We start from the raw sequence: 25,604 nt of genomic DNA, 5'->3' as shown, positions 1-25,604 counted from the left end.
GCAGACAACGCTGTCCCTGGTGGCCAACGCACAGCCCACGAAAGCGGTGATCAGGAGAGTGCAGGTGACCAAACACACCTGCCCGCGGGAAAGAACTTGGCCTTCTGCTTGTGAACCCTCCTTCCCTCCAAGCAAGCCCTCGGGCGGCCTCCTGTCCGCCTTAGCCTGCTAGGTCCCACTTCAGGATAACTGAGTCTGTAGGGCTGTTCCGTCTAGGAGGACGTACCCGGGGCAGGCGCCCCTTCCCGAGCCCTGCTCCCCCCTCCTTCCTGGTCCCTCCTCCCAGGAGGAGCGCTGAGCTTGTCTCAGGCCATCCCTCCTCCCCTCCTGCGACCCCGCCCCTCCGCCCCGCTCTCCACCCGGCTCCTTTGCGGGACGGCAGTGCGCAGGCGCGGAGTCCAGTCCCTCTGGGCCACAGCCGGTGGCCGGCTCGCCGTGGGCCCGTGCCCGGCCCTCACGCTCGGTTCCCCCCTCTCTCTCTTTCTGCGGAGACTGGAGGACGGACCCCACCAAGCCGTGGTGGCAGGATGGCGCAGACCGCCATGTCCGAGACTTACGGTGAGAAGCTCGGCTTTTTGCGGGTTTGCGCGTACAGAGGGGCAAGGCCTTGGGGTCCTGGAGTGGGGGGGGGGTTGGGGTTAGTGTCTCCAGAGCGGGTGTCCAGAATGTCGAGGGGCCTCGGCTGCACACCTCGCCGTGTCAGGGGCAGGTGGAGATACGGAGCGTCTTGGGGTGTTTAAGGCTGGGCTGTGATCCTGGCTGCCGGGACCCTAAGACTCCTGCGGTGGCAAGGTCGGGCTAGACCTTGAGAACGTCTGGGTGTTTGAGCCGGGGCTGGAATCTTGAGGATCTAGGGGTGTCGGAAGCTGGGCAGGACTCTGGCCAGCAGGCGCCCTCAGCTGTGCAGAGCGGCTGTGATCTTCTCCATCAAGTTCCCTCCTGCGCTGGCCCTGCTTTCACCCTACGCCTTCCTCCTCGGATTATTTAAATAGCTCAAGGTTGGGGGAGCCAGTTTGTCATTGGTTCTCCACTCCCCACTGCAGCTCCCGCCGCCGCCGGGGTGAGGGCTCAGGGCCACGCCTGCATTCAGTGTCTGTGGGTGCACGGCTGGGGGCCTCTCAGGGGTTGGAATTCCTTTCTTTGCATTGAGATTATAATGAGTTTTAAATGGACGAATGCGTCTCTTTCCTCGATCCTGGTCTCAGGATCTTTTCATCCCTTCCACCAGCCTGTGTGTTGCCTTAGAGCCATTTATAAATTCATTTCCTCGCCCTGACCATAAGCCTTGGGTGTGGAGCTGTGTCTTTTCCATCCCGTTTCTCCTGCAGCGTCTAGCCATTCCCAGGGCATGTGCTGGGTGTCACCCCCACCCCCAAATCGTGGTAAGAATAAACAGTTGGTACTATGCCCGCCAGTCCCTAACTGAGACTCAATACCTTGACTTGGTATGTGCAGGTCGCAGGGATGGACTTCTGGTGAAAAAGCGTGGTGATCTGTTAGGTTATCCCAGTATGTGGCTCCTGCCTCCTTCCTGCCACAGGCGGGGCCCAAGGTCCTGCCAGGAAGGCCACACTCATTGTAAAAGTGTCGAGGAAACTTCCCCAGGAGTTTGCGGTCCAGCGAGGAGTAGATTGTTAGTTCCGTTGTGGCCTTAATGGATGAACAAAAGCCAGGCAACAGTTCTGAAGGAGCATGGTCTGGTCAACTGTGTGAGAAAGAGCTGACCCGGACGGTAGACAGGCAGATGGGTTCAGGGCTGGGAACCCTAACTTGAGGAGGTTTGGACTTTGAGAGGGTGGGACCCTGGGAAGGGTGTTATGAGGCACACAGCAGCCTGGCCTACTGTCTCCCCAGCACCAGCACCGCCTGTCTTGTGTCGCTGAGCCATAATTCCTGTCCCCATAAGCTTAGGGCACCAACCAGGGAATGGGCCGCTTTGTCGGGGCCACAGGTGGCCTCTGTGTAGTCTGGTTCTTCTGCCAAGAATCACAGTAAAAACGGTTCCAGCCAAGTCCGCTCGCTAGCTGATTTTCTTGTGGCTTCCGTGCTCCTTTCTTTTTAAATCATCTGAGTCCACATTTCTTTCCTGGGAGTCAGGGGAGGAGCAGAGTCCACAAAGAAAGCCTCATGGGGTCGTGGCCACGTGAGGCAGGAAGGACAGCACTGAGGCGGCTTTGCACCTTGACTCAGGAAATGATTTGAGTAAGGCAGACACACTGCGCGCCCCTGCTTCACCTCAGATGCGGTTAATTATCTGTATTAAAACCGGGGTTTTGTTCATCACAGCCCACTGAACTCCTATCGTGAAGCTGTGGCCATTGGCATTATTTCAGGGGCTGGAGATAGGCATGTGCAAGACACTAGCAACCACACACAAAATGTGTGTGCTTGTTGTGTGTGTATCTTTTCCTTCATTTCAAGGAATTTTCCAAGTATGTCTTTATTTTTTATTTGTTTTGAGAGTCTCTCTCCCTGTAGCTCGGGCTGAGAATTCATCAAGTAGCTCAGGCTGGCCTAAACCTTGCGGCAAGATCCCTGCCTCTGCGTCCGGGTGGTAGGATTTTTATCCTACCACGTATTCCCATGTCCAGGTTAACTCTGAATTTAATCTTTGCTTTCAGTGGAGAAAGCCAATGTGCGTGTGCATATGTGTAAATGAATAGAAACTGATAAGTAGAAGTTTAGCTTTATAAGCTGGCAAGAGTGATCCCTGAAATCACCAGCATAAAAGAAAAATCATCCAAAATTAAGGCAGCAGCTGTCACCTTCTCTCATCATTGGCTGTGTTTACACAGTATTGTTCCCCAGATTAAAACAAGCAGCCCCCCCCCAAAAAAAAAAAAAAAACCAAGCAGGCCCTCTCCATCCCGACGCTTGTTAGCTGGCATAGGAATGTTTGCCTGACCTTTAAGTTCCTTGTGTTCCGGCTGGTTTTCTTTCTTCTGTGAAAGGAGGTTCTGTGCGGCTTGGTGGAGAATTGGTGGAAAACGGAAGCTAGTGCCCTCCGCTGCTCTTCACCTTGCACGGGCTGAGGGGTGGCCAGCACTTTCTTGATCTGAGGCGCCCGGCTCTGTGAACATTGCTTTAGCTCACATAGCGTCGTAATGCAAACTGCGATGGTAGGCCTCTGGCTGACAGGTGCAGCTGTCAGACTCGTCTACTTGATTAGACGGAGACGTGGAGGATTTAGCACACCACCTCCTGGTGATGGGAGGGAGATTCGGGGTTGAGGTTATCAGTTGACATTATTATCAGTTGATGGTATCAGTTGACTGGTGACCAGAAGTTGGAGCTCTAACAGGTTGGAGGACACTGAGGGCGTGTCCCTGGAGTGCTTTCCAGCCCCTCTCTCTCTTCTTGCAGTCCCTTGTCTCCTCTCCGTGGCCTCTGTTGCTGAGACACGTCCCTGTCACATATTCCCAGCCCCATGGGCTGAGCCCTGTGAGACTAAGTGACTCAAATCCTTCCTCCCCTTAGTTCCCCCGGGTGTTTGGGCCCAGTAACACTAAGCTCTAACCTGAGCAGCCCTGAAGGGAGGGGGGAGGTTCTCCTGTCGCTATTGGACACACACCACCCCCCGCCCCGCATCCCATACTGTCTATGTTCAGGGAGCGCTAGGTGGGCCACCCCTAGGACCCGTGTCAGCAGCCTGAGATCCGAGCGCTTGAAAACTATCCCTAAGCAATTCCCGACCCCAGACGGCAAGTTGCAGAAACGGCTAAGTGGTGTGTGTGGTGGGAAAACGCCAGGGAGCTTTTTAAAGCTTCAAGTGCAAGAGAAGACCAGCATTGAAGCAGGGTCTGAGACGGTGTCTACACAGCATAACCTGTGCCTTGTACTGTGCTAGCGACTCCCGAGCCAGAGTCTGTTCTGCTCGCTGGTCTCTGGGTTGCTTCTATGGCAGAAGATTTGGCTAGAAAATAACACACATCCTTTTGGTGCCTACCATCTAAGGCTGAGATCATCGGAGTGTTTTCTGTTACCTACTTATTTGTGGATGCGAGCTTTGAATTGTGTCCCCAAAGACACAATTGAATCCCCGCTCTCGACCCGAGGGTATGACCTTACTTGGAAGAGGATCTTTGCCAGTGATTATTAAAGGTGGAGTCGTGCTGGACTGGTATGTCCCGAAGTCAGCAACTGTGTCCTAACGAGACAGGAAGGCATAGATACAAGCACATGCCAGGAGAGCAAGTGTGGCAGTGAGCCTCAGGGTGGCAGGATCCAGTGCCCAGCCAAGATACCCAGCCCAGCTGGCAACCACCCAAAACAGGAAGAGGCAGGAGGCTCCCATCCCTGACCCTGGAGCTGCCCAGCCCTGCCTCACCTCGCTGTAGCCCCTGGCACTGTCACACAGCCAACGTCTGTCTTGCTAAGCCAGCTGGCTTGGGGGACATTGAGGTGCAAACCTCTGGACGCTAAATCAAAGGGCTTACTGATCAAAAGATGATTCTTGAAGAAATGTAGGCTTGATAAGGCAACATTTTCAAAACCACCTTATTCAAAAAGTAAAATTAATTTGCCGTTAGAAGAATAACCTAAATTACCATTGCCTTACCTCACAATTGACAAAACATTTAAACAGTTCAAGCAGACATCAACAAAACAAAACAAAAAACATTTGTTTGGTACTTTAAAAAATATTTATTTATTTGCTTATTTATTTTATGTAGATGAGTGTTCTAACTGCATATACACCTGTGTGCCAGAAGAGGGCATCTGATCCCAATATAGATGGTTGTGAGCCACCATGTGATCGCTGGGAATTGAACTCAGAACCTCTAGAATTGCAGACAGTGTTTTTAAGCACTGAGCTAGCTCTCCAGACCTGTTTGTCCTGGAATTTACTTTGTAGACCAGGGTGGCCTCAAACTCATATAGATCCCCCTGTCTCTGCCTCCTGAGTCCTGGGATTAAAGGTGTGCCCTGTAGTTTTGTTTATCACATCTACTGAAAACTGGTGAGCATTTCAGGAAGCTGGGGCTGAGGCTGGGGTGGGGAGAATGTCCTTAATCCCAGCACTTAGGAAGTGGAGGCAGGAGGATCAGAAAAGGTCATCCTTTGCTGTACTATATAGGGAGTTAGAGGCCAGCCTGTGCCACATGGGATCCTGTATCAGAAAAGGGGAAGAGGGATATGGAAGAGGAGGAGGAGGAGGAAAAGACAGGCTAAAGATGCCTCAGAGGGTAAAGCCTTCAGCACTCACTGCTCACAGTCTGCCCAGAATCTACAGGGAAGGGAACTCGGAGAACCGATTCTGCAAAGTTGTCCTCTGACCTACACACATACACACACACACACACACACACCACTGCACACTTGTGGCCTTACACAAATTATACACACATACACGGTAATAATAACAGTTACAGAAGAAGGAAATAGAAAGAAAGGAGGGAAGGTCCAGAGTCTAGAGGCACCAAAGTTTCACACACCCAGGTGTCCTGGGTGCCCATTGTTTGTTTGCCCTACAAAAGGGTAGTGCCAGCGTCCAGACCCTCGCCTGAAGCTCCAGATGTGGAGGTGTGTTTGAATGCTGTATCAGGGTATCCGGCCCCTGAACATTACATGACCTTATAGTCTACGAATTCATAGCTTTCCTGAGATACATGTGACCATGGCTATGGGTCAGACACATATTAATGTAGTTGATATACTTTGTAGTATCCCAGCTCATCCAAGAACCTTGGAACCTTGGTTCTTTGACAGGACAAGCTCACTATCCCTCTTCCACCATTAATTCCTGAGGAACTTACACGTCAACACCTTCCCTAACTATTCCACAGGTACCCCAGGGAATCAGTTCACGTCCTAAGTCCATGACCCTCCCCCTCAGACTGCTGCTCCCCATCTGCCTGAGAGAAAGTTAGCACCATTTAAACTGTTCCTCACCCTCAGCTCCTGAGTCCAGCTGTCTGCTAACTCTCCAACATTCCCTTTCCACAGCGTCCGTGTTACTTTTCTCCCTGAAAGAGGCAAAGGGAAATTGAGCCGGGGCTGTTTGGCCTAATCCTAAAGAAACAGAGGTGACTCAGTCCCCATCTCAGTGATTTGGGAGGCATGTGACATCCTTGCTTGCTTCTGTACATCAACCTCAACCTCAGGTAGCTTCTGCAGACTTCTCATAGGACCTGAGCTCCCTGGATTGGGGTGAGAAAAGGGGCCTTGAGAAAGTTATGTTGGAATGCAGCATCACTGGAAAACCGTGATGACTGAGTAAATGAGATTCCCCAAACTCTCCAAAAAGCGATTTCATGCAGACAGGTTTGAAATCTTCTTCTGGCTGTAATAGTGATCGCTTCTCTTCAAGACCGTGTTGGTTTCTTTGAAGAATTCTCCCACTTTGTATAAATTATTCATAACAGACTTTAAAAAAAATTTCAATATTGACTCACTATGTACATCGGGCTGGCCTCAAACTTACAGAGACCCACTTTCCTCTGCCTCCTGAATGCTGGATTCACCCAATTGTGTGTGTGTGTGTGTGTGTGTGTGTGTGTGTGTGTGTGTGTGTGTGAATATGCCACATGTATAAACAGGCGCCCACAAGGCCAAAAGAGGGTATCTGAACCCCTGGATCTGGGTTACAGGCAGTGTGAGCTGGGTGCTGGGATATGACTCCATTCCCTGGAAAGAAGTGTTCTCCTCTATTGAGCCTTCTCTACTACCCTGAACATTTCTCCGAAATGAGAAAAAAAGGTTGGTTTTGTTTCTGGATTTTCTTCCTTCAAACTCTGCTGGGGGCGTGGCCAACCTGAGCTGGTGTGTTTTTACCATTCTAAGTAATCCTGGCAGCATGCTGCCCAGCTAAAGTGACTTGTTGCACGCCTCTGCTGGCCTCTGCTGGCCTCCGCTAGCCTCCGTTCAACCCCTGCTGCTGTGATGAATTTCTGAGATGAGACAATCGTGTTTGTTTGTTTCTAAGACTGTTTGCCTGAGTTATGTAGACACACCTGTGTGTGCCCGGTACACACAGAGGTCAGAAGACAGCACTGGCCCCTGGACCTGGAATTACAGGTGCTTGTGAGCGGATCTGGCCACAGCACTCACCTCAGTGTGTTGTTCTTCCTGTTCCCTGATGGACTGTCTTCTCGTTTGAAGGACAGGTGACATTGCTGCTCTGTGACTGCAGCTGGGGAATAAAGCATAAAGTGACACAGGGCACATACTACAGGGTAGCACTGGGTGTCATGGCCCTTGGCAATAATCCCACCACTTGTGACATAGAGGTAGGAGGGTAACCTGGGCTACATGAAATCCTGTCTTAAAAAAAAAGAAAAGGATTATAGCATAGAACATGCTTTCCTTATACTATTTATTTGTTTGTTTGTTTGTTGCGGCTTGTCTAAGAGTGCTAAGGAGCTGGGCGTGACACAGCCTTTAGTTCTAGAGCTCTCAAGAGGCAGAAGCGAGCAGAGCCATCCTGGTCTACACAGAGAGCTCCAGGCCAGCCAGGGCTACAGAGTGAGACCTTGTTTCAAAACCAAGAGTTCCAAAGGTAGTTTGTGTTGTGACAGACTTGGTCAATACAAATTAATGTTCTAGGACAGCAGCTCTACATCTATATCAAAACAAGTCCTAGCAGGGCGTGGTGGCGCACGTCTGTGATCCCAGGACTCGGGGAGGCAGACGCAGGAGCATCTCTGTAAGTTCAAGGCTAGCTTGGTGTATAAAGTGAGTCCAGGACAGCCAGGGCTACACAGAGAAACTGTGTCTCTGAAACACAAAAACAAGTCCCACCTCCGTTCTATGCTGGCAGAGTCTTGCTCCTGTTGTCTGGTTTTGTTGTTTTGTTGCTTTAAGAAGGGTTTTAGGAGCTGGAGGAATGGCTCAGCTGTTAAAGGATAGGCTCACAACCAAAATATGAGACAGGGTTTCAGGCTAGAGAAATGGTCTGCGGTTAAGAATATTTGCTCTCTTCCAGATGACCCAGTTCAATTCCCAGCAGCCGTATCAGGTAGCTCACAGTCTCCTCAGCTCCAGCTTCGATGACCCAGCACAGCTGGCCTCTGCAGGCACCTGCATTCGTGTGCACCCCCCACACACACACACAACCCCCCCACCCCCAACACACATGATTATTAAAAATAGAAAAGACAGGGTTCCATGTAGCCCAGGCAGGGCCTCACACTTTCTTTGTAGCCCAGGCTAGACTTTATTCTGACGGTTCTGCCTCCACCTCCTGAAATGGATGACAAGGTTGAGTCACTAATGCCTGGAGCCGTCTCCTCACAGGTGCTGTGAGCTCAGGCCTCGAGGAGTCAGCCGTGTTCAGGGGGTGGGGGAAGGGGAAACACTGTTCATAAAGTGCTAATAAATTATGAATGTGAGGTCTATTTTAGAGAGATGTTTATCATTTTCTTTTCAGACATGAAATTTTAATCGCACAGAAAGGCGAGCGGGGGCTTCAGAACACAGGGCTTCTTCAGTGTGTGTCTAGCCGCGCCGCCGTCTTCTGGCGCACCTGCCATAGCAGTTAGGGAAATGCTCACAAAGGGAACACGGGTCTGAGCATGGCCCATGGATCGATCCTTCTGCTCTCCTTGTGATCAAAGCAAAACCTGCTTTCAGTACTAGAAAGTAAACTCTTCGGGAACTGAGGGTCCAGGTGACCTTCTGTCTTGGTCCTCTGCGCAACCCAGGACACAGCCTAAGCAGGCTTTGATGTGAGTCCATTTGAGAAATGATTTTGTTCTCAGAGAAGATGAAACAAAAAGCCAAAATAAATAGAAACTGGAGTCCTGGTTTGTGTGTGTGTGACAAGCCACACAGTTCCATTGTGGTAGTGGAAACGGAATTCTAATAAAACCTGTTCTGTAGATCGAGTTTCCTGGACTAACAAGATCACGTGGGCACCTCACATAGCCTGAAAGCAGGGAAAACAAGCATCCCTGCTGAGGACCCAGATCTGAAGCCAGAACCCTGCCAGGCCTCAGAGCGAGGCGTGGGAGGCCCCGGTTCCGCAGCTGCAGCTTCAAGTGTGCCCCAAAGGGAATGTGGCGGCCAGATGGCAGCTGTGCAGCCAAAGAAGGGACCTGCTGGCCGGTAGGGCCTGGAGGAACTGGTGCGGCACACAGGGCCCTCTACCCAGAACTCAGCTTGGAGCCCCAGCGGGGTGCCCTCCCAGGAGGGTCCACTCCCACCCCCTGCGTTCAGATACCTGGCTTCCTTGTTACTGACTGACTCTGCTTTGTCCCGTCTCGTGACCACTTGGAAGGCCTTCTCATTGACTTTGGTCTCCAACTCCCTGTGGAGACAAGGATGACCTTCAACTCCTGATGCTCCTGCCTCCACCCTCTGAGACTCTGGGTGTATGGAACCCAGTGCCTTGTGAATGTCAGGCAGGCTCTCTACAGTCATGAAAACAGTACAGATGTTCTGGTCGTTTCTTGGGAATACAGTTCATGCTCTTTAGTCACATGTGCCCGGGGACAGACTCTAGCTGTTGCCAGGCCTTGGCTGAACACTGTCTGGTTGAGGCTCTTCTGACATCCGTGCCATATCCACTGCTTCAGTGGGGACCAGCGGACCCGAGGAGCAGGTCTGGGCCTAGTCAGTGGTTAGCGTTGCCTGCAAACGGGAGTGGAGTGAGACAATTCACGCCTAGCATACTGGCTCCCAGAACTCAGACCCGCTATGAGGTGGGTGTAGGTCCCCTGGGCAGGTGGAGATGGCCAAAGCCTAGCCTTCCTCACCCCTGCGATGTGACCAGGTCCTGCGGACTCACCGTGTTCCATACGCAGCTAAATCTGTGGGTCTGGGCTAACTAGGGCTGAAAGGTGGGGCGCACAATAGCACCTCGGACCTAGAGGCCTTGAGAGCACAGACCCTGCCCATCTGAATGGTGCTGTTTGGAGGACCAGTGTTTTCTGTGCGCCTTTGGTGGCCGGATGACACAGTCATGACAGCAGTAGGAGATGATGGGACCAAGAGTCCCCGCCCTCAGTGGGTCAAAGCTGACGTCCATTAAGTAAGCGCTGGGAGCCGGCGGCTGGCTGTCCTCTGCCTAGCATGCTTACCTGCCTGTCCAGCGTGTCACGGCACGTCAGGAAGGCCCTTTGGATTAGCCAAGGACCAAGTTAGTCGTTCATATTGGGTGGGGTCACACACACCTGTGATCCCCGTACTTGGGAGGCAGAGCAAAAGCCTGGACTGCACAGTAGGACCCTGTCTGAAAAAGAAAAGCTAGTCAGCCATTCCCTCTTTCGCTCCTCTCTGTCTCTCTGCCAATTGAAGTATTCTGCACATCATCTTGACAGATTATTTTCCCTTGTTTCTTTGTAGACTGTGGCAGGCTCCATCCTTCCGTTAACCTAATCAGATTCAACAGTCTGTTCTTTAAAACACCCAAAGTTTGTCCTGACTCAGGGCAGCTGTTCTAATCAGCCCTCTTCTGACTTCCCATTCAGGGCTGCTGTTCCCTCAGGAGGGCACCAGGCTGCATTTTCTGATACAACACCCCCACCCCCTTCACGATGAGCCCTGGCAGCTCTTGAGTTTGCTGTCACCACAGTCACTCGGGCTGGCCATCATCAGGGTCATCTGCCAACCAGCCTGCTTTGCCCCCAGCTCCTGACTGACCTGGTGCCTGACGCATCCGTACAAAGACTCTCGGCTCCGCAGGGCCACTTCTGGTCACCTTTTCTTCTGTCCCTGCTATTCAGTTCCCTGGCTTCACCCTGGGCACCGTCTGCCCAGTTCCCTTGAGCAACCATTTCCATCCTGACGCGGAAGGTCCCAGCTCTTTGACGGGTCATGGCCTGCCTCCTTTCCAGAGGGCCTCCCTCCACCCCCAGCTCCCTCCACCCCCAGCGCCCTCCACCCCCAGCTCCCGCGTCTTGGTTTACTCCGCTGCTTCTCTGTGTTGCTGCGGGCCTGTGCTTTGCGACGTCCTGGCCCAGCCCTCTACCACCAGATCTGCTGCTACAGGACGGAGGGCTTTGAGGGGAGACGGGCGAAGGCGTGCAGCTCTCCCGCCCATCACTCCTCTTCCCTTTCCTGTGTGTCGGCTGTCTTGCATACCTCAACCCATTATTTGCCTCAGTGGAGCTCACCAGCAGATGAAGATACCAGCAAAGGATGTGCCCCCCTGTTCAGTCAGCATGCTCACCGGGGCCTTCCCTGTTGTCACAGAAGGAAGTCCCACCATCCGAGACGATGGTGTCCGCTCAGGCTGTCTCCAGCTCTCGGCTGCTTGCTTCTCCTCCCCTCCCCTTCCTCGACTGGCTTGGACCCACCACTCTGCACCCCTTCTGACTCCCTACCTCTTCCATCCCAGCTTCTCAGGAGAGCTGCCAGCATTTCCACCCACAGTCCCACCCATTCTTCTGCTGTGGTCCGGATTCTGCCCTCCTCAGGGGCACAGACTTTACCAGGGGCCTTTATCTTGGTTTCTTTCCCCTGAAGAATGCTTCCTGTGGGCTCATCCTGTTGACTTGCAGGTTTTTGCAGCTGAATCTGTCACTCAGTATCACTCCTTGCACCCTTATGCTGGTCTTCACATCACAGACTCTTTCTTATATTTGTGGTTGGGAGCCTAGCCTTTAACGGCTGAGCCAGCTCTCCAGCCCCACACCCCAAACTCTAAGCCGGAAAGCAAGGAATCCCCAAATGTGTCCATTCTACCTTTCCAGATCTGAATGCCGTCCTAAACCCTTTCTGCCAGGAAGAGGGACCCCTGCAGGAGGCCCTGCAGTTCAGGGGCCTCCATTCCCCTATGGCCCGTGGAAATCTCAACATCCAAGTGGCTGCATAAAGGGAAAACTAAGAAGGCAGTACAGAACTTGTCTTCAAAAGCTCTCCACTGTGAGAGTGGTGGTGTGAGTGGGGGTGAGTGTCCCAGAAGGAGGCCGTCAAGTTTGTGTCTCACATACTGCTTTCTCCTTCCATGGGAAGTGAGCAGGATGCCTGGGAGGACCAGGCTGGTGTGCCCTGAAATCTGGTGCTGGCAGACTGCCCCCAACTCCACCTCTGGCATCCTCTCATCTTGAGGACTGGACACCCCAGTTTTAGATCAGTTTTATCTTAACAGTCAATTCCCTAATGAGCTCAGAAAAACAGCAGGGTTCCATGATACAGAGTGGGGGCCATGGTCTGAGTCAGAGCAAAATGGGGTCGCTGCAGATCTGCGAAAGCAGGGCACTGTTGGCTGGCCAAGCCACGGGCTGTTGAGCAGAGTGTGCAGGGCTGTCTGCCTGTAACCTGCTTCTGCACTTTCTCACAGTCCTGTGGCTCCACTGGGGTCTGGGGAGGAGGAAGGGCACTGAGTGAGTGCATGTCCTCTGGTCCTCCCGCTGCCGAGACTGTTCCTGTTCTGTAACGGCTCCGTGGAAGGGCAGCTGACGTCTACCCGCTGACTGCTGATTGCCTGATGGCGTTCCCATCACCCCATCTGACATTTATCATAGGGAAAGTTAAAAGCGCGCTGGTATAATATCCCATTTTAGTGTTCCTATTTCGGGATGCAGACTTTTCCCTGCCTTCAAGCTGATCTGTCCCTGAAGAAACCATTACCTTGCGAGTGTGATGACCATGGAATTTTCAGGAGGATGCTGGGAAGGGAAATTCATTCCACCATGATTTGGTTGGAACAGAGGACACACGGACACACATTTGTGCTGTTCCTTCCCTCCCCTCCCCTTCCAGGTCAGGTCATGATAGCTAACTGCTCTCCCCCTCCTTTCCATTGGTTGGTGGATGGGTTGGGGGAGTTATTTATTATTGTTGAGATAGGGTCTCACAGATCCCCGTTGGCTGTCACCATCTTACCAGATGAAGTAATGGGTTGAGCCCTTGCCTTCCTTTGTACCTACCTTCCCCTGCTTTAAAATTCTTATGTATACGAGCGTTTTGCCGGCACATCCATCTGTGCAGCACATACGGGCAGTGCCCTTGCAGGCCAGAAGAGAGCTTCAGGCTCCCCGGAACTGGCGTTATGAATCGCTACATGCCAAGAGTTCCAGAACTGAACACTGGTCCTCTAGAGGAGCAAGTGCTCTTAACCTCCGAGCCACCTCTCCAGGCTCCACTCTCTGTGTCCTTACCATCCCCATTCCCCAGCGAATTACGAAAGTAATTCTAGTACAGACTTCTACAGTCACGGAGAGGGTCGCCATGTTTCTAAAGCAGACATACATGCTTTAGAACCAGGAGAAGGAAGGCCTCTTGCACTGGCTGGTAACTGTGGTCTCAGAGCCTTACAACTTCCTGACTTTTGACGGGAGAGGAACACTGAGGCAAGTGGCTGCTGCGCCCACCACTCTGACCTTGTAGTTGGGTTATCCCTTCTCCTGGAGGGGCCTTCCTTCCTGCTCAGTGCTCCACACTCTGCCCACTTCATGTTTAGCTGTGTGTGCACGTGCTTGCTATGGTTCAAAGATGTTTTTATTGTGACATTTCCTTTGTTGCTGCTGATGTTATCATTGTGTGTGTGTGTGTGTGTGTGTGTGTGTGTGTGTGTGTGTGCGCGCACATGTACGTGTGCACATGTGCACACATGGGAGGGCACATACCATGCTTGCACCTCTGCCTGGCTCCGGGGATTGGACTCAGGTCCTCGGGCTTGCCCTGGTAGCACCTTTCCCTTCGGAGCTTCCTCACCAGCCCTGGTTTTGAAACAGGGTCTCACATGGCCGAAGAGATTTCAACAAAATGTTTTCCGTTTATAATCTTTACCTTTCTCGGCTTCAGCGTTTCTGTGCAGAGACAGTGGTACTTTCATTTCTCCATCACAGCATGCTAACATGCCACCCTTTGGCCAGGCGTGGCAAAGGGGCAGGCAGCAGTTAGTATGGACAACCGGTCAGCAAATCTGAGCCAAGGTCCAAGGTTCAGAATCGGGGATGTGTGTTCTGTGAGTCTGTCCCCCTTTGCCTGCACACTGCCAGCCTCTGCACCTTCTCCCTCTCCCACCAAGGCAACAAGAGGCGCATTTGATTCCCTTTTTTTTTTTTTAATCTTCTCTTTACAATTTATAAACTTTATTTCCTAACAGAAGAGAATACTGAACAAGGCTGAGAAATCCATATCCCTTTAGCTTGGCAAGCTTAACCATCTCACCTTCCGTTTCTTGGGTTGAAAAAGCTGTTTGGTAAGAATGATTAGGCTTGGCTTTCCTTGGTTTTCCCGTGGATGGAGATACACCTGCACGCACACTCTCTCTTCCTCCCTGTCCCTCTGCCTCTGCCTCTCCCTCTCCAGGAGAACCTGAATGATTCCTCTGAGTGAATGTAAAAGCTCAGTGTAGTAGCTTGCGATTGCAATCCTGCTGAGGAGGTGGAGAGATTCAGCAGCCCTCAGGCTGGCTTAGCCTGGCACACCCAGGGAGCAGCCCCTGTCTCAAACAAAATGAAATGCAAAAGGCAACAGCTGAGATGGTCCTGTGGCCTCCAGCAGTGTGGCACAGGCACATCTCCGCTCGCACACGCCACATACTTCACGTGAGTACTGTGACAACTGAGAATCTGAATGTACATTCCAGCAGTATTAAAGTACAGTCAGGTTTCTTAACACGGTGCTCACCACCACACACCTCCAGAATTCTCATATTGCCAAACCGATGCCCATGTACGGAACGACAATTCTCCATTTCAGCCCCAGGCCCTGGCAACTGTCACTCTACTTTCAGGACCTCATATCAGTGGAATCATCAGTATTTGTTATTTTATGACTGGTTTGTGTCACTAATGTCCTTAAAGGTCATCAGTTATAGCAAGTATTAGAAACTTTTGTTTGTTTTCAAGACAGGGTTTCTCCATGTAGCCTTGGCTGTCCTGGACTCACTTTGTAGACCAGGTTGGCCTTGAACTCACAGAATGCAGAATGCCAGGATTAACACAGGCGTGCACCACCGCACCTGGCCAGGAACTCTTTCCTGTTTAGGGCTAAGTCCTGTTTCATTGCACAGATATACCACATTTTGTTTATCTGTTTCTCCACTGATGCACACTTGAGTTGCTTCCCTGTTCTACTACTGTGAATAGTGGTTATACAAACATGAATATTTAAAGCTTTCACTGTTTTTATGCGTTTTGTCTGTGTGTCCTAAGTGCACTGTGTGTGCACCTGATGTCTCAGAGGCCAGAAGAGGGTTCTGGATCTCCTGGAACTGGAGTTAAGGTTGTGAGCTGCCATGTGCATGCTGGGAAACAAACCCAGGTCCTCGGCGAAAGCAGCCAGTGCTCTCAACTGTTAAGTCATTTTCCCGTCCTTCCTATAACTTGGTTTTGAACCAGAAATATATTTTATTGAAGTTTATTAAAATATTTTAATATAGATTCTTTAATACGATTAAGAGGAAGAGAAGCACACAGGAAGAAAGTTGGACAATTGCAATAACATGGCACCTCAAAAGAGTGGGGCCAGGGACCGGGCCCTGTCAAAAACCAGCAGCTGTCTCGGTTGAAGGGAGAAGAGCAGGGCGTGGCTAGGGTCACCAGCACTTGGTCCCATCTGGAAGAGGGTGTGGTCTGGAGAGAGGAACACAGAGCGTGAGTGCTGGGCAGGGCTTACAGCAGATCAAGGTTTAGACAAGGCCAGGCCAGGCAGATCCATTTGGGCACCAATGGTGTATGCCTCCCAGCCTTGCAGGACTAGAGTTGTTACTAAAGAGAAAGCACTTGGTTGGTTACACGCCTTTAACCCCAGCTGTCTCCTGGGCGGGCAGTCCTCTGAGTTGAAGCCAACCTGGTCCAGGCCAGCTAGAACTACATAGTAAGATTCTGTACCAAAACCAGAAGGCAAGCTAGGTAGTACGCCTTTAAAGTCGGCACTTAGGAGGCGGAGGCAGGCAGTTCTCTAGGACTTTGAGGCCAGCCTGATCTAATGGTAAAGTTCTGTCTCAGAGAGGGAGGGAGCAGCTGAAGTGCTGGCTATGATGGTAGCAGCACTTAGGAGGCAGACACCGGAGGATCAGGAGTTCAAGGCCAGCCTCTGCTACATTGAAAGTTCCCCCCTGACTTTCTGAAGCTACATCACATCTCTTGGCAATCTCTTACTCTGATACTGTATAAAGGGATACCCCGGAGCCAGAGGGACGCCCATTCAGGGTCAGCGACCCTTTCTCAGGGGTCTCCCACCTGATGTTTACATTATGAGTTGCAACAGTAGCAAATAGAGTTAGGAAATAGCAACAGAAATGATTTTATGGTTGGGGGGTCAGCACAACAGGAGGAACTGTACTGCTGGGTTGCGGAGAACCATGTCTCAGAGGTTTAGAGCGCTGGCTGCTCTTCCAGAGGACTCGGGTCTGATTCCCAGCTTCCACGTAGCTGCTCACGACCACCGGTAGCCCCAGCTTTGGAGGGATCTGATGCCCTCTTCTGGCCTCTGCAGGCACTGCACACCTGGTGCACAGACACATCCAGGCAAAACACCAACACATATAAAAAGGAATATTCAATTAAACAACCCTCTCTGCACTGAGTCAGGCCATACAGCCTGAACTTGGCCTCAGCTGCCTTCTAGGAACTACGTCCAGCAGCTAAGAAGTGAGGCACAGAGCTACATGCCTGGGACCTCACCTGTTTTGAAAGCTTCCCTTTCAATTTTGCTTGCAACTGAGTATGTGTATATTTGTAGTGACAAGCAGTGACCAGCTTTATTAACTGCAGCAGTTCATTTTCCATGCTCAGATGCCTGAAGAAGGAGCAGTTTGGGGAAGCCCTGAGCATATCGGAAACACAAAAACGTGAACTGTGTATGGAGAGGCAAGGCAGCCGTGTCTCCAGACCCAGCTACCTCTTCCATCAGCAGCGAACATGGCACTGGGTTTATGACTGCAGTCAGAGGATGCGTTCACAGCTCCCTTTAAAGTCATTTCTTATTCTTTCTCTGCCTTTCAGATTTCTTGTTTAAATTCTTGGTCATTGGAAATGCGGGAACCGGCAAATCTTGCTTGCTTCATCAGTTCATTGAAAAAAAATGTGAGTGACACTGGGGCATCTGTGTAATGTCTGTCAGCACCCCTGGGCATGCGAATGCCTGTGGGTGGGAGGGCTGAGCTTTCACAGGGGGAAGACCGTAGCTTCAAAGGACTTTCGAAAATTATTTGAAAATGTCATACATGCATATATTTTGATCCCCTCCTCCCCCCTCTGGAACTCTTCTTCCTAACATGTCCCCGCCCTCTCCTTGCTTTCATGTCACATCCCTGAGTTTGTTTAAGGTTGCTGGTGAGCATATGTGTGTGGAGTTGTTTATTGGATCACAGACAACAGGCAGCTTGCCAGTGGCTACACCCCTGAATTAAGATGACCCCCGCTACCAGCTGGGCAGTGGTGGTGCACACATTTAACCCCAGCCCTTGAGGCAGAGGCAAGTGGATATCTGTGAGTTAGAGGGCGGCCTAATCCAGGACAGTGAAGGCTACACGGAGAAACCCTGTCTCAAAAACAACAAACAAACAAACGTCTCTCCCTCCCCTAGCAGCCATTAAATGCTCACATACCCTGGGCTGGGGTGGGGCCCATAGGCCCTTCCGTGCTGGGAGGTGACGGACCTCCAGGGAGTTCATGACTGCAGTGGCCAGGTCTTGGCCAGAAGACATTTCACAGCGCTCCTCCCCACCCCCTGGCTCTGACAGTTTCATCTGTGCCCCCCCCACCTTCCTGAGCAGTCAGCACTTATTCTCTGCATTAACTTCTGCCCGCTCTGGAAGGGAGCTTCTCTGACCAAGGCTGGCGGCAGCGCTGACCTAAGGGCATAAACACACATGGTTAGCAGGTCTTCTGACAACATGCCCACTTGGCAAAACTGTGGCCTGTGGCCTCTCCAAACCCAGTGTGGGAGTGGCTGGTTCCTCCTGTAAGGTTCATGCTACTGCTGTACCACTGGGCACTTCTTCCCAGAGGTCTGCAAACGGCACGGCAGCCAGGCAGGTTGTGTATCATTCCTGCCTGTTCCCAGAGCCTCCGAGGGAGTGTGCTCTCCCCTTCACAGGTCACAACAGCATGCCCCAACCCGGGTTACTGCCAGGGTCACCTGCAATTTGCCTGGGGGTGGGGGTGGGGTATCATACCTGATCGCACACTTGAATCTGCCTCTGGCACAGGCTGGGTTATCTTTCAACCTCTCATCCCCAGGGCAGGGAGGGGAGGAATGTATTACCAAGTGGGATCCCTGATTCTGAGGCTGTGTCCAGGTCAGGAGATGAGAGCCAGCAGGTGACAGAGGCAGCATTTGTTCCAGCTCATTGCGTTGCCACGGCTGTCTTATACTGATGGCATGTCCCCACTGGGCTTAGAAGAGAAGGGACTAGTTTCTCCAATACTCATTCACACTTTTGCTGTGCGTTGCCAGAACAAATGAACACTTGTTACCAGTAAAAACACATAAGAACCAAAAGAAAAAAAAAAAAAAGGTTTCTCCAAACAGACTCAGAGTCAGAGTTCCACAGTCAGGAGATCTTGGGGCTCCCTTGTGCTCTGGAATAACGGTTGCTGCTGCCCAGCTGGTTACCAGGCACACGCCCGACCACAGGGCAGGCTGGTTATTGTCAGGAGGCTGTGGTGTGAGTCTTCGGGGCAGGCAGTCTCTTCCAGTAACTATACCGGGGGTGGGGGTGGGGGGCAGAACGGACGGGCACTTTCTTGTCTCTGTGATAACAGGAATCACTTGATTTATTTCAAGTCTGACTGTGAGAGAATGGATGACTGAAGCAAGCTGCCTTTCCACCTGCAGAGCCCCTGGTCCACCCCCCACCCCGCCCACGTCTCTTTTTTTTTTACTATTTTTGTTTTTAACGTTTACTGTTTAAGTCTGTGAACTGTTGCCTTCATGTTCTAAGATGTAATTATTTGTTCCTTGTTTTCTTTTTAGTCAAAGATGACTCGAATCACACCATAGGAGTGGAATTTGGCTCAAAGATAATAAATGTCGGTGGTAAATATGTAAAGTTACAGATATGGGACACGGCCGGACAGGAGCGATTCAGGTAGCCTTCTGACTTCCTAAGCGTACTGGAACGTGGCTTTTTAACTAGACTCCCTCACTGTGTCTGACACACTTACTTCAAAAGCTCTGTCTGGAAGCTCTCAGGACTGAGCGAGCACAGGCTGGACCCCAGGCACCAAAACAAGCCAACCAAAGATCCCTAGGCAAATGGCATCCCAGAGGCGGCAACCCTTCAGGGGGAAGTGACGCACCGTGCAGCTGGTTTTGGGGTTCTGCCTGTCTTTCGTGTTTTGAGACAGGGTCTGGCTGTGCCGTCTGGGTAAACGTCAAGCCCAAGACCTTGTATCAGGCTCCTGAGTGCCAGGACCAGCCAGCCATAGCATGCCTTTAGATTCAAATCAACAGGACAAAAGCAACAGGCAAAGCATAGGACAAATGGCTTTTCCCACATTACACTTCTGTGAGGAAGTCGTAAACACCCATGGTGGGTTTTCGTTCCTTTACACTAACGGAACATGCTGTGACAGCTGCAGTGAGTCCTGCAAGACACTCTTGCCCAACTGGTACCCAGAATGACTGACTGCAGGTCCCTGCTAATCAGGTTGTGCAGTTTAGCATCCCGTGACAGTGCACGCAACCAACAGTGTGCGGACATTTTAGTCATGCTTTCCGCATGGCACAGAGTCAAGGCTCAGGGTAGAATAGTGACCCCACCGCAGACTTTCCACTTTTTAATTAAAACTGGGGCTACAGGGTGGCCATGCCCATAGTCTCAGCTACTTTGGAGGTTTAGGCAGGAGGTCACCAGGGATCAAGGCCAGCCTGGGCAATACAGCGTGAGGCCATAGGAGATGCCAGAGAAAATGTTATTTTGCTAGTATGAAAAACAAAATGACGGTTTGGCACAGCAGGTAAAGGTTCTTTGCTGGGCAAGCCTGACAGTCTGAATTCCATGCCTGGGAACCCATGCAAAGGTAGAAGTGAAGAAAGGATTGTACCTACATGGCACCCAACATCATATCCACAGCAATAAAGCTGAAGAAAAAAAAAAAACTAGCAGGGAGAAGTTGGTATTACAAAGGAGAAAATGTATTACTGAGAAAGAAATCATTGAGAATTTGAGGTGGAGCCGAGCTTGGTGGTGCACGCCTTTAATCCCTGCACTTGGGAGGCAGAGGCAGGCGGATCTCTGTGAGTTCAAGGCCAGCTTGGTCTACAGAGCAAGTCTGGGACAGCCAAGGGTACACAGAGAAACCCTATCTCTAAAAAAAAAAAAAAAAAAAAAAAACAAAACAAAACAAAGAGAGAGAGATGTGACAAAGAGCCAGTCCTCAGTAGAACAGGAGGTAAAAGGACATTGCATGGGGCCCCTGGCAGGAATCCAGGGGCTTTCCTGGGAATAAGGGAGGACTAGCACAGGGCACCCAGAGCTGTGAGGGTCCCCGGGTGCTTGCTGCCCACACAGAGCTAAGGACACCCAGGCCACCTGCAGACCCGACCCTCCTGAGCCTTCCAGCAGAAAGCACGCTGCTGGTCCTGGAAGCACTGTTTCTATGGGGAGAAGCAAAGGGCCTTGATCGTCAGTCAGAAGCCCCTGTCATCCCTCAGGTCTGTGACCAGGAGCTACTACAGAGGAGCTGCTGGGGCCCTCCTCGTCTACGACATCACCAGGTAAGGTCCGCTCCCCACCACACGGGCTGTCCAGTGCTCTGCGTCTCCGTGTTGGTGAAATGGAGGATTTACTTCAGTCTGGAGACTGTGTGTACCCAGGAAGCCTCTGGGCCCTTTCCTGGGGTATCAAAAGGCCTTCAGTGTCTGTTCTGCCTTGTGCTTCTTCCCCACACGTGGGATGCGCTCCTCAAAGGCTGCAGGGCTCTGTGCACTCTCAGGATTGAATTATGAGGCTAAAGATACAGATTCAGGCTCAGATCACCTGGGTTCAGGGCCCAGCTCCAGCCAGCAGCCTTGGGCCTCCCTGTTCTGGTCTTGGTTTCCTCTTCCATAAAACGAGGGTGACATTCTTTTTTTGTTTCTGTTTTAAGATTTTTATATATATATATATACAGTATTCTGCTTGCCTGTTTGACTACGCTCCAGAAGAGGGCGCCAGATCTCTCTATAGATGGTTGTGAGCCACCGTGTGGCTGCTGGGAACTGAACTCAAGACCTCTGGAAGAGCAGCCAGTGCTCTTAGCCTCTGAGCCATCTCTCCAGCCCAAGGGTGACATTCTTAAATCCTCAAACAGCTATGGAGACGGGCAGGTTAAGTCAACTAATAAAACACTGTTCTAATTACTGGCTACATGTAACAACTTGGCTTCATTCCTGGGTTGCTCTGGCCACATTTCAAATGTTCCATGCCACATGCAGCCAGTTGTAGCATATTCTTGTTCTTGAGGATAATCAAGCTCTAATCAATGCACTGACCTCAGAGCCAGCAGCATTGCCCTGGAAATACAGTATCCAAAGGGGCCCTTCCTGGGAGGAGCCTAACCCAGAAGAGAACAGAACAGAACTGCCTTCCTCTGCTCAGGACTCTGCCCTCCTCACCCTGCCAGGGTGTGACAGCGCCTGTACCACTCCTTCAGTGTGAGCGCTAACATGTAGATCTGAGTTTGTCCTGGATAGACAAAGCCAGGAAGTCCTACAGAACGTCCCTGAGCCCCAGCTCCTGGTGGCAGGGGGTCCTTGCACAGCTGTGGATCAAGGTAGATCCACCGCGATTAGTGTTGCAAGCCAGGCCTTGCCCGTGCTCAGCTGCATTTGTGAAGTGGGTACAAAGCCCCCTTCTCACTTCTGAACCCCAGAGTGTGTGTGTGCTCACGGATTCCGGGGGAATGATGTGTCACCAGGCGTTTGGGTTTCCCGGTCACCCTGAGGTGCTGTTGCCCTCGCTGAGATGTTGGCAAGCAGTGTGCATGGTGAGGATGACCGAAGAGAGTCGCTGGCTTTATAAAATACATGTATCATTTCCACAATCTTGTGTCACACAGCCGAGAAACCTACAATGCGCTTACTAATTGGTTGACAGATGCCAGGCTGCTGGCGAGTCAGAGCATTGTCATCATCCTCTGCGGGAACAAGAAGGACCTGGACGCTGACCGCGAAGTCACCTTCCTCGAAGCCTCCAGGTTCGCACAGGAGAATGGCAAGTGACTCTTTCCTCTTACAGCGGCTCCCAGGGTGGGTCTGGGCACACCGACACGTCTCTGGGTTTAAAACGCCTGGGGGAGTTTCGAGGTTAAACTGTGCAAGCTGCTAGTTCAGCACAGCTTTGGATGTGCGGTTCTGCCGACACAGGCCGGCGCACCTCTAGGTCCCTGGGTGTCCGCCCCCTCAGGGTGGCAGCTTTCCTGGGTGACTTGAAACAGTTGGTGAAATAGTCACCTACGCAGGAGGAAGCAGACCAGCTAGGCCTCATTCTTCCTCACTGAGTCATCTGCTTAATGGTGACAAATTTCTTGTTTGTTTAATTTTTTTAAAGATATATTTATTTTTTTATGTATATGAGTGTTCTATCTGCATTTACATCTGCCAGAAGAAGGAATCAGTTCACATTATAGATGGTTGTGAGCCACCATGTGGTTGCTGGTAATTGAACTCATGACCATTGGAAGAGCAGACAGTGCTCTTAACCACTGAGCCATCTCTCCAGCCCCTGTTTAATTTTTTTTTAAGAGTCTTTGTAAGTAATCCTGGCTGTCCCGGAGCTCACTATATAGACCAGGCTAGGCAACAAAACTGCATTGCAAGATAGCAATTGTTACTAGCAATAACAGCATTATGAACACGCAGGGAGAGCCGTGGTTCTGACAGCCAGCTCAGGCTACCTTATGTCCACGTCTGGTTGAACTCAAGAACAGAAAGTTGTTTTCCAGCTGGATGTAGGGAACACGAGCCAGCATGGCACTGTAGGTCCGCAGTCCTTGTGCTCAGGGGCAGGAGGATGACTGAAAGCTTGGAGCTAGCCAGGACTGTAAGTGACGCTCTGTTCCAAAATGAAGGGTGGGGAAAAGCGGAAGGTAGAAAGGAAAAGGAGAGCAAACGCAGTGAATTCTACACGCACGGGGTGACATGCCCTCTACCGTGTAAAGCCTTAACACACAGCCCTCTGCTGACTCCTAACCATAACAGAGTAATTTTATATAAAGGGAGATTTAGGTACTGGCCCGAGTTCTGTATGTTGCAGTATGAGAATCCTGAACAGGCAGTCGGAAGCCACTGTCATTGGGCCAGCAAGATGTCACAGTGGACAAAGGCACCCCACGCCGGCAGTCCTGAGCCCCATCCCCGTGACCCACATAGTGGAAGGAGAATTAAATTTGACCTACAAACTGTCCTCTTACCACCAAACACACACTATAGAATGCACTCTGTCCAAAACGAAACTGTAATAAAAAAAAAAAAAAAGGAAAGGTCACTATCTCATAAATGCGGTTCCCTGTCTTCTTGACACTGTTTCAGAGCTCATGTTCCTGGAAACGAGTGCGCTGACTGGTGAGAATGTAGAAGAGGCTTTCATGCAGTGTGCCAGGAAAATACTTAACAAAATTGAATCAGGTATCAGCCCTTCCCCAACCCTTCCCCAGCCCCGGCTGTGCATTTTGCGCTGAAGCTCAACAGGCCCGCTGCCGGCTGTTCCGAGTGAAGCTCTGCTTTATAGCACACAGGTCCCGCTTGAGGGGTCAGGGGCAGGTGTGCACAGGGTGCAGTCAGAACTGGGTTATTACATACTAATAAGTGAATATTGCTATTGCTTAATTTTAAATTAATTTACTCTTTTATGCATGATACTGTCACATAGCTCCACTGAAACGTCCAGAGTTCAGGTTCAGGGGGCGCCGAGGAGAAGAGCACACACTGCTCTTGCGGAGGAGCCACGTCTGGTTCCTAACACCAACACTAGGCACTTCATTACTGTCTCTAATTCCAAGGGATCTGATGCCTCCTTGGGGCACCTGCACACACTTTAAATAAACCTTTTTTGAAAAATCCAAAAGTCCTTGAAGTCAGCCATTGTTATGCGCTCTTGGTCCTCCCGGGAGTATTTAATGCCATGTACTCGAATGAACAGACTTTTTCCAGACGGGCCTGAGTCTCATCCCTGACACCCATGGAATGATCTGGGTGTGTGGGCAGACGCTGGTGCCCCAGCACGGTGAAGGCGGAGTCGGGAGGGTGTTCGCTAACAGCCCCAGGTCTCAGTGAGAGCCCATGCCTCAGAGACGAGGAACCAACTCACCGCTGGCCTCCTTGCGCATACACATCTGCATACAGATGTCACACACAAAGTTTACAATTTCCTTCCCAGCCGGGTGTGGTGGCACATCGCAGAGGCAGAGGCAGGCAACTCTCTGAGTTCAAGGCCAGCCTCGTCTACCTAGGAAGTAAAAGGCCGGCCACAGCTACATAGCAAGACCCCGTTTCAAGAAACAAAAACCTAAAATATATTTTTTGGTGAATATAGTGACTGTACGCATAATGGGGCATCTCACACTGCCCTTTCCACTTTCCTGGTCCTCAGGTGAACTGGACCCAGAGAGAATGGGCTCTGGCATCCAGTATGGAGACGCCGCCCTGAGGCAGCTTCGCTCACCACGGCGCACACAGGCCCCGAGTGCACAGGAGTGTGGCTGCTGAGCACCCCGGCGACACAGGTGGGTGCCGGAGGCCCTGCACACCGCACAGAAAAGGGAGAGTGTAAGACTGCAGGGGGAGGCCGGGAGGAGGGAGACCCATGAGGACGCTCAGAGGTGTGCCCACCGGACTGACAGGGCAGAGATGCCTGCCCACCGCTCAGAAGCGAGGGCAAGCAGACAGACACACAGACAGACAGAGCCCAGAGGTCCTGCTGCACCTGGTCCCTTCCCCTCAACCACCGGGGCCGCCACAGCCCACTCTCCACTAACCTCTGATCACTTCCATTTACCACAGTGGACTCCTGTTGGGGAAGCTGAGGTAGGAGCCTTCTCCGTAGCTCAGGTGTCCACCCCATGGCAATCCTCCTGCCTCAGCCTCCCAAGTACTGGGATGACAAGCGTGTGCCATCGTGCTCAGCTCACAGTGGCGCTGCCTAGCAGTGTGTCGGGCTGAGCCGTTTCGCACTTACACGGGAATGTACTCCCACTTCTCAGGTTCGGCGGCGGTCTCTGGAGCACAGCTGCCCGAGCCTGAGGTCTTCACGTCTTTCCTACTGCGCACGGACCTTCACGGGAAACGGCAGCGCACGCTGGCACAGGGGGCTCGGCGGCCGTGCTGCAAACCCACTCAGCGGAAGACGCCTTTAGACGCCACACGTATGCGAAGATCCCCTGCCCACATCTACTCCTTCCTGTTCCGCCAGATCAAGCTTGTGCCACACACGGCCTGGCACGTTCCCACAGCACACAGCCAGCGTCACACGACAAAACCCCGCACTCAAGGCCACTTTTTTTTTTTTTAACTCATAGAACTGCAGTTTGTGACTACGAGCGTGGTTTCTCTTTGGGTTGGTTTCACGTACGACTCGGTACGAAAGGGCTGGCTTCCAGCCAGTGGCGTTTCTGAGTTGACCCCTCCTACCCTTTTTACACTGTTTCTGTGATCCACACCTGAAATGCTAAGCCTCCGGGACTCGCTAACATCTGGAAATAAAGTGGAACCCAGTGTCTCCCGCACAGTGCACTCTCCTGCTCTGTGGACTGACTGTAAGGTCTCAGCTGAGGTCGCTGCAT

The 25,604-nt window shown here is 51.6% G+C and overlaps 1 protein-coding gene across 1 annotated transcript; it reads left to right on the top strand.

The window, feature by feature from the left end:
* The first annotated feature begins 369 nt into the window (after window positions 1-369).
* Window positions 370-25,549, top strand: Rab4a (RAB4A, member RAS oncogene family). Its single transcript, XM_021650119.2, has 8 exons — window positions 370-558; window positions 16,842-16,922; window positions 18,817-18,931; window positions 20,500-20,562; window positions 21,885-22,039; window positions 23,356-23,451; window positions 24,416-24,548; window positions 25,026-25,549. Exons 1-7 carry the CDS (start codon window positions 528-530, stop codon window positions 24,529-24,531), a joined length of 657 nt encoding a protein of 218 aa, XP_021505794.1. The 5' UTR covers window positions 370-527; the 3' UTR covers window positions 24,532-24,548; window positions 25,026-25,549.
* Window positions 25,550-25,604: the final 55 nt, after the last annotated feature.

Source organism: Meriones unguiculatus, chromosome 10, assembly GCF_030254825.1.
Source record: "Meriones unguiculatus strain TT.TT164.6M chromosome 10, Bangor_MerUng_6.1, whole genome shotgun sequence".
NCBI classification, from domain to species: Eukaryota; Metazoa; Chordata; class Mammalia; order Rodentia; family Muridae; genus Meriones; species Meriones unguiculatus.
Note: the sequence above shows the minus strand (reverse complement) of the source record. Positions and strands in the feature narration are given on the sequence as shown.

Coding starts and splice junctions, on each gene's coding strand:
- Rab4a (XM_021650119.2), top strand. CDS start 528: ATGGCGCAGACCGCCATGTCCGAGACTTACG. Junction 18,932..20,499: donor GCCGGACAGGAGCGATTCAG/GTAGCCTTCTGA, acceptor GTCATCCCTCAG/GTCTGTGACCAGGAGCTACT. Junction 23,452..24,415: donor ACTTAACAAAATTGAATCAG/GTATCAGCCCTT, acceptor CCTGGTCCTCAG/GTGAACTGGACCCAGAGAGA.